Source organism: Pteropus alecto, unplaced genomic scaffold (genome assembly GCF_000325575.1).
Source record: "Pteropus alecto unplaced genomic scaffold, ASM32557v1 scaffold134, whole genome shotgun sequence".
Lineage (NCBI taxonomy): Eukaryota > Metazoa > Chordata > Mammalia > Chiroptera > Pteropodidae > Pteropus > Pteropus alecto.
In genome coordinates this window covers 5,053,242-5,061,576 of record NW_006436283.1, presented here as the reverse complement: position 1 = coordinate 5,061,576, position 8,335 = coordinate 5,053,242, and the positions used below count along the sequence as shown (strand labels likewise).

At 59.6% G+C, this 8,335-nt stretch overlaps 2 protein-coding genes and 1 pseudogene across 2 annotated transcripts in view; 2 read left to right on the top strand and 1 right to left on the bottom strand.

The window, feature by feature from the left end:
* The window catches only part of OTOP3 (otopetrin 3), a 10,922-nt gene extending 7,621 nt beyond the window's left edge, over positions 1-3,301 (top strand). The window contains exons 6-7 of the mRNA XM_015589636.1: positions 1,187-2,001; positions 3,131-3,301. Of these exons, the coding sequence (XP_015445122.1) occupies positions 1,187-2,001; positions 3,131-3,301 (986 nt within the window). The remainder of the gene's footprint in view (positions 1-1,186; positions 2,002-3,130) is intronic.
* On the top strand, positions 56-164 carry LOC112480106 (annotated as a pseudogene).
* A 1,305-nt stretch (positions 3,302-4,606) lies between the features above and the next one.
* HID1 (HID1 domain containing) overlaps positions 4,607-8,335 on the bottom strand; it is a 17,664-nt gene continuing 13,935 nt past the window's right edge. The window contains exons 14-19 of the mRNA XM_015589611.2: positions 7,672-7,899; positions 7,258-7,364; positions 6,685-6,765; positions 6,079-6,170; positions 5,784-5,942; positions 4,607-5,496 (exon numbers count right to left, since the gene is read on the bottom strand). Of these exons, the coding sequence (XP_015445097.1) occupies positions 5,433-5,496; positions 5,784-5,942; positions 6,079-6,170; positions 6,685-6,765; positions 7,258-7,364; positions 7,672-7,899 (731 nt within the window). The 3' untranslated portion in view covers positions 4,607-5,432. The remainder of the gene's footprint in view (positions 5,497-5,783; positions 5,943-6,078; positions 6,171-6,684; positions 6,766-7,257; positions 7,365-7,671; positions 7,900-8,335) is intronic.

The window sequence follows — 8,335 nt, the reverse complement described above, 5'->3', positions numbered from 1 at the left end:
AGGAGAATATTTTTGGCAAGGGATCCCATATATGGTTTTCTTATTTAAAAATTCAGACTATGGCCATGCTACCCTGAACAAGCCTGATCTCAGAAGCTAAGCAGGGTCGGGCCTGGTTAGTACTTGGATGGGAGACCACCTGGGAAGACTAGGTGCTATAGGCGTAAAAAAATAAAATAAAATAAAATAAAATAAAAAAATAAGGGATTGTAAGCTGACGAGGTCCTTGTAATCTGTGAGGTCAACTAAGGGTTGCATTGCCTAAAAAAAAAAAAAAAAAAAAATTCAAATATATTGATGTGTAGAAGAACAAGATCTATCCATCACCCAGATGTAATAATGATTAACATGTTGCCATACCTACTTCAATTTTTTACTGAATTATTGACACTACTGAGATCGTGGCATTCCATCCCAAAACATTTCTGTATACATCTCTTTAAAATAAGTATATTTTGCTACATTACCACAATGCTATTATAATTTCTTACAAAATTTCTTAACATCATTCCCATCCTCTGTACCAATCTATGTTAATTTCCTCCAAGCAGCCCGTAAAATGTCCTTTACGATGGTTTGTTTGAACTTTGAATGCATTTGGCTGTTCTGTCTCTTCAGTCTTTTTTTTTTTTTCCCCTAAATGACATTGAGATTTGTCAAGTTGCTTCCTAGTGGTGGCATTTGAATTTCCTCCGTCTCCCCTGCTTTTCCTTGAAACTAGAAGTATGGACCAAAGCCTTGATTAGATTCCGGCTAAACACTTTTGGCACCAGCCTTCCACAAGTGAGTCTGTGTGCCTTGCAGGGCACCTCGTTTTCAAGGTGAGATATCTGATACCCCCACAGTGCAGCTGTTATGGGGTCCGGTGTAGCAGCCTGATCCTCCCAATATAACGTTAAGGGTTTCCCCCTGTACCCCAAATAATTCGTAGAGGTGACATTAGGCCCCAAAGCCATCGTGCATTAAATGCTTTATGTAAGCCGGAATCCCTTTGTAAAGGAATGACCATCCTGTGATTGCTTATTTCTCTCTCCGGGCCTCAGTTTCCATACCTGCAACATAGGTGGCCAGGTCCCTTCCACCTCCGCCATACTCCGGGGGGCGAACGGGACTGATTCGTGCAGCTGGTTCCCTCAGAGCTGGGGTCACCTGAACGTCTGTCACCTCTTGCCTTGCCCCCTTCCAGGCAATGACACCAACACCTGCCTGTGTCTCAATGGCACTGTGTGCGAGGCCTTCCGGAAGGGCTACCTGATGCTCTATCCCTTCGGCACCGAGTACTGCCTCATCTGCTGCGCCGTGCTCTTCGTCATGTGGAAGAACGTGGGGCGCCGCCTGGCACCCCACGCGAGCGCCCACCCCGGCACCCCGCCCTTCCACCTGCACGGGGCCGTCTTCGGGCCGCTGCTGGGCCTGCTGGCACTGGTGGCAGGCGTGTGTGTCTTCGTGCTCTTCCAGATCGAGGCCAGCGGCCCCACCATCGCACGCCAGTACTTCACCCTCTACTATGCCTACTACGTGGCCGTGCTGCCCGCCATGAGCCTGGCGTGCCTGGCGGGCACGGCCATCCACGGGCTGGAGGAGCGAGAGCTGGACACGCTCAAGAACCCCACCCGCAGCCTGGACGTGGTGCTGCTGATGGGGGCGGCGCTGGGCCAGATGGGCATTGCTTACTTCTCCACGGTGGCCATCGTGGCCACTCGCCCTCACGAGCTGCTCAACCACCTCATCCTCGCTTACTCCCTGCTGCTCATCCTGCAGCACATGGCCCAGAACCTCTTCATCATCGAGGGCCTGCACCGGCGCCCGCTCTGGGAGGTGGCCCCCGAGGGCCCGGCAGGGAAGCAGGAGGCGGAGGCGCAGCGCAGGGGCTCCCTGCTGGAGCTGGGCCAGGGCCTGCGGCGGGCCTCCCTGGCCTACATGCACGCCTACAGCCACCTCAACTGGAAGCGGCGGGCGCTCAAGGAGATCTCGCTCTTCCTCATCCTCTGCAATATCACAGTGAGTGACACGCTAGCGGCATAGGGGCAGAGCTGGCCAAGAGGCCCCAGAAGTCCTTGCCAGGATCAGGGCACATGCGCTGCACATTAACTGCCCCAAGGGTGATTGTCCCTTTGATTGTCAAGGACACACGCCTCTTTCCAACCATCTCCATGCTGCTTGAGAGCAGAGAGTGTCTCCCAGCCCCCTGCAAGGTGCCTGGCATGAATGAATGTGCCAGGCACATAGCTAAGCACTCTTTACAAACAAACGTGTAAGATTTCTACCCTCGGGAAGTTTCCCGTCTAGTTGGGGTGATACGGGGCGGGGGGTGGGGGACCAGTTAGGGAATTACCAAATAATTCATCATCCACTGAGTTTAGTCAAAGGAAGAGATCAGAACGTGCCTGGTTTCCTAAAGAATCTTCGGTGAGAGATGTTGACAATGGCTGCTTGATCCCAGGTCCTCACCTGGCAATAGCTCTGCATCTTGTCACAGAATCGTCACAGAAATTCCATGCAATGGGCACTATTGCTGTCCCTATTTCACAGATGATCAAGCTGAGGCTTAGGTTGTTCGACCTGCCTGTGGTCCCACAGCCTGTAAGTGGCAGTGCCAGCACAGCTCAGGGTTGTTTGAGCTCATGTGGGTAATGACTGGCTGTAAACACACCCCAGGTGTCAAAAACCTTGGTCCAGGCAGAGCTTAAGTAATATATTCGCCCTAAAGTACAGTAGGAGCTCGCAGAAGCCAAGGAAGGCTTCATAAAGGTTTGAGCTGGGACTTGAGAAATAAGTAGAGTTTGGACAGAGGGCAGGGGCCAGGGTGGAGCAAGCAGAGACTAGCAGAAGAATGAAGCTGGAGCAGAAGGTAGTAGAGATGAGGGCTCAAGGGAACCCAGCTTGACAGAGTAGAGTGTACCACCGATGGTGGCTGCCTGGGGTCTCGTGATCCATCTGGGGTTCAGGCTGGCAAGCCGAGGAGGTGGCTGTGGTCTGGGTGAGGCGGGGTTTGGGAGGAGACGGGCTGGCTCTGAAAGCCCAAGGGTGAGGGATATGCTGAGGCGCTGCGGGTTCTCGGGCCTGCCTCCCCTGTGCCGAGGGCATGGGAGCACCCCTCCCCCACCCAACACCCTCCTCTCCTCCCCAGCTGTGGATGATGCCTGCATTCGGCATACACCCGGAGTTTGAGAACGGACTGGAGAAGAATTTCTATGGCTACCGGACATGGTTCACCATCGTCAACTTCGGCCTGCCCCTGGGGGTCTTCTACCGCATGCACTCTGTTGGGGGGCTGGTGGAGGTCTACTTGGGGGCCTGAGGCAGCCCAAGGAACCCATTCCTGGCAGAACCCCAAAGTACCAAGGCTGGAAAAAATGTAGTCCAGAGTCTCTGAGCAGATGTGCCATTCCAGGGGGGCCTAGGGCAGCCGGGGTACCCCCAAAGTTTCCCCTTCCACAGAGCCTCATTAGGCTGGGCGGGGGTGGGAGGTGCCACAGTTCACAGCCCAAGACAAAGGGCAAAACCTGGACACTGAGCTTCTGATGCCCACGCCCAGGACCGGGCACATGCCTGCCCTGCTCACCACCACAGCGATACAGCCCAGCGAGCACCCAGGAAGACCCCACAGCTATTCCGGGAGGGCCATCCCTGAATGACTGAGTCTAGGGACTTTGGAGAGGGGCACTCCTACGCAGCCAGGCCTCTGGGGCCTGCTTCTTGCTGGGGGAAGGGTGCAGGTTTCAAGCGCTGCCCAGGGCATCCTGGAAGCTCACAGCTGGCCAGGCAGCCCTGCACTTCTCTCCCCCCCCACCCCCCACAGCCTAATGAGCTCATTAATTAGCTGCCAAGCAGGGTTCAACAGCTCTCTCCTGCTGCCATAAACTCTGTTTGTTTGATTGATTACATTCGGGCTTCGTGGCATTTGTCCCCAGGGACAGAACTGCCACTCTGGGTATGGTGGGAAGGGACGCTCCTCCCGGGCAAGGCTGTGGGGCTGGGATGGTTCTGTTTCTGGGCCAGGAGGGGTCTAAACCAGCCCTTGCCTTGTCTGACCCATGGAAGGAGGTGAGAAGAGAGGGGCCAGGGTTCCCGAATCCCCCGTCAGCACCCCATCTCTCTGACACAGAGCCTCAGGTGACTTTTGGGAGCTGGCTCACCACGGAGGCTGTGGCCTCTGGCTGCTGGGTCCCCAGGCCTGCCAGATCCTCTGAGCCATCAGGCGGAAAGGGCAGCCCCTCCACCTTCCTGAGCCCAGTGCAAACAGCGGGCTGGGTCCAGGGTGAGGCCCAGGGACACTGGCCCGAGCCTGCAGGCAGTCTTCGCATGCCTCCTGGCCCCTCCCCATGAAGCTGGGCACTGGCAAGCACAGGGTCGAGGTGCCAGGGACTCCCCACCTCCGGCCGCACCCTGTGGCTGCCTGGGGCCAGCAGAGCCCCCAGGGGCTGTGCAGAAGGCTGGGAGGTGGGCTTCTCGCCTCTCCTGTGCAGAGTCCGAATCTCCATCTCCTTACCAAGAAAGTGACAAACGCAGGTTCGCAGTTAGGCACTGAGGCAGAGTCCTCAGATCCCCTGATGACAAGAGCCATGGCCAGACACCCCCCTCCAAGCACAAAGAGCCGGGGCGTAGAGAGGGGGATTTATTGTGTACAGAGGCCGATTGTACAGAGCAAAGATTGTACTGACACAGGTGGGGTGAGGGAGAGCCAGAGGCCAGAGCCAGGTGGACGGCGGGGAGGACGGAGGGGTGGCATGCTGGCCCCACCACCTGACCAGTAGTATGGGTGCGGGCAGAGAGGACCGAACCTTGTCCCCTCCTCGTTCCATTTGCTCCTGTTACCAGAAAAGGGGGAGCCGGGCTCTCTCCACTGACCTGGGAGAACATAGCAGTGGACCTGCGATACCCCACTCCAAGCCCCTAAACATGTGGGGTTCCCCAGCCTGGCTTCTGCAGTCGGCCACCCCTAGCCTTCTCCTCCAGCAGACTGGTCACACACCTTCCTGCCATGGGCCCTGACGGCCGTCAACCTAGTTAGGAGGCTTGGACTGGCTCCCCTCACCCTGCCCAGCACCTCGAGGGACAGTCCGTGGCTCTCTCTTGGGCAACCTGTTAGGGCAGAGTGACCTGGTGGCCTCTGGGGGTGGACAGCGCAGGAGTTGAGGGTCAGTCTGGAGAAAGAGCAGAGTGAGGTGGGGGCTCTGGCTCGGGCCTGCAGGCCTGGGGACCGGAGGCTCCTGGAGGCGGGGGAGAGCTCGAGAAAGGTCAGAGCCAGTTCCCACTGTCCTAGCCACAAGGGGCCTCCGAGGCCTGCCACACAGGCCTCAGCCACTCTGCCAGCCCCCAGCCCTGATCACAGTAACTTAAAGCTCAGAACGGACGGACGGTGGGTCGGGGGGAATCTTGGGGGTGGGGACCAGGGCCCCCACCCCCGCTCCCCTGGCAGGCTTCCATCCTCACACCCGCTGGATCTCAAACAGCTTCACGTCGGTGTCATACCACACGGGTGGATCCACGTTCCTGGGGAGGGAGTAGGCTGTCATCGGGTGCTGGGAGGCCCCACAGAAAAGACCAGGGAGACGCAGAGCAGTGGGAAAGCCTAGACCCCTCCCACCTTGGTGTCCCGCCCTGGGCAGTGGATGCCCAGCCTCCACCAGACGGGGCCACCTGGTCGACTGTCTTGACACTAACCAAACTATGATGGTGGGACCCAGGGCCAAGGCCCACGCTGAACCCCGTCAGACACACCTCCAAGAGGACGCCGGACCCACCAGGCTGGTACCTGCCCTGCCCCCCGCGGGGCCCACCTCAGATAAATGACGCCCCACATGTAGGTGCGGAACCACATGGCCGTGCCCGAGTTGGCCTGGTACTTGCGGATGAGGATGGGGTGGGGCACGGGCAGCAGCCCCACCAGGGTGCCATGCTGCAGGAACCTCAGGATCTCCGACTCATCCGTCAGGCCCCTGCCAGGGCGGGAGGAAGCCCACCATGAAGGTCGAGGGGAGCACGGTGCTCACCGGGGCCCCCAAGGCTCCCGGCCTCACCTCGCCCGAGCCTGGATGGGCCCCTCCTCAGAGTCCACCCCGCCCCCAGCCTCACTTGTCAATGCAGATCTTCTCCACCTGGGGGACCAGCACCTGGAGCAGCCGCATGATGGTCTGCAGCGGCAACTTCGACTTCCAGGAGAGGACCTGCGGGGAGGGGCCAGGGGTGCTGGGGCTGGGAAAGCAGCCCCCGGAGGCTATGGGACAACCTGACCCCTGATGCAGGCTCTCCAGGAGGGCCTGGCACAGGGCGGTGCCCACGACAGGGATTATTTTTCCTGGCGAGAGCCGCGGCCTCGCCTCGAGCACATACTGTGTGCCAGAAACCACCTCCTCGGAGACTCAGGAAGGCACAGCAGGTAGGGACGATTATTATCCCCACGCAAGTGCCATTTGTGGTGATCTTGGGAGACATGTAAGGGACTAGGCAAGTGATTCAGGGAAGAACTGGAAAGAGTTACTAAGAGCTGTGGACAACTGACGCTTAACTCTGCTGGAGACAGGGAGCGACAGTCAGAGAGGTCACCCGACAAGGACTGACCCCGAGCCTGGCTCCCAGGCCAGTCCTTAGACTTGGACGCATGCCCATCAAGCCTTTACTGAGCTGCTCCTAGGCACCTGGCCTAGCCCCCGCCTGGGTGCCACCTGCCCAAACCCTCACCCACTCGGACGTTGGGCTCCACTGCCCACTGGCTGACGCGCTGGACAGTCGCCGCTGCTCCCGCCACACCTGGCCAGGCTCCTGGTCCCGGGAAGGAACGGAGTGAGGAATGGAGGGAGTGGGCACGGGGTAGGGGAAGCGGGCAGAGAAGCAGCCCCTCTTCCCAGCCCCTCCCACAGCCCGGAGCCCGGGAGGGCCATGAGGTCTCCCCACTGGCCCATGTGTATGGGGGTGCTCAGTTCAACTGAGGGGACAGCCCAGCCCAGCCCAGCACCCTTTGCCCTGGGCCCCCGGCCCTGCCCGACCCAGCCCAGTCCAGTGACAGATTTAGGGTAAAGGCCAGCCCAGGCTCAGATAAGGCTGATGGATGAGGAGTCTGAAGGCCAAGGGCTTGAGCCTGTGACCAGTAAACAAGGGAAGAGTCCATCAAAGCCTCCTTCCCAGAGAGTCAGCTGGGTGTCTGCCCCTCTGCTGCAGGTGACCCCAGAGTGCCCTGGCCGGGTCAATCCCGCAGACGCTGGGGAGAAAGGGAACGCCTGGCCTCACCCCACTCCAGGAGCCCCTGTCCCTCACCTCTTCGGCTGGGCAGCCATCTGCTGAGCTCTGCTGAGACGCAGGCTCCAGAGACCGCAAGGTGCCATCCTCGGACACCTGGGACTTCTCCGTCAGCTTGTCAATGCCTAGGGGGGCCCAGGTGGGTGTGAGGTCACCTGCCCAGGGCTCCTGGAGCTTCCACTTTCCTCCACCCACTTCAGAGATGCAATGCCCCCACCCCTGTGCCCAGTGCTCCCGAAGCCCACACTCAGGCCTGAGGCCCGGACGCCCTCGAAGCTTCCCTCCTGGGTCCCCTAATACCTCCGCCCCCATCGCCCTCTCATCCCATCTCCTCAGTTTCCCGACTTAGGCCATGCGCCTTCCCAGAGACCCCGCCCATTCCCCAGCCACGCCAGGACCCACACGCCCCGCCCCACGCCAGCCGCGCCAGACCTGGGGTGGCCACTAAGCTGGTCTTGAGGGTGCCCGGCTCGGCGGGGGCAGCTGGGCGCGAGCCCTCCATGGAGGTGCCTTCCTGCGAGCTGCTGCGGGACAGGGGCTCCGGCGCCCGCCGGCGCCGCTGCAGAGCCTTCTGGATGGCGGGCGGGTCGGCGGGCAGGCTGGCCAGCTGGTGGAAGACACTGCGCTTCCGGATGATGGCGTACACCAGGCTGGAGTTGCCTGCGGGGAGGGAGAGCCTCACCTCAGGGAACCTCCCCCACCACCACCACCACCCCACCTGGGAGGGCATCAAACCCGGGGGCAGAGACACGCCCAAGACAGGCGGCCAAGGCGGGGCGGGCAGCCAGTGGGTATGTGCCAACAACGGTGGCTACACCACGATGTCACCTTTCTGGGAAAGAGCTTCTCAGAGGAGCTTCCCTGTGCCCCTCCCCGACACCTTCCAGACCCCCTCGCAACCAGTACTAAGGGGCACAACACGTTAATATGCACACGGGACAGCTGCTCAGTGCTTCGACTGTTGCCCTGAGTCAGGTCACCTGGGAGGAAGGACATGTAGGCTGTCCCTCTGCTCCCTTGATGCTGAATTTCCTCGGCTCTGGCCAAAGGTGCAGACGCTTGCCAGGCCCTCGATGCCCAGTCCACCTCTTTGGTC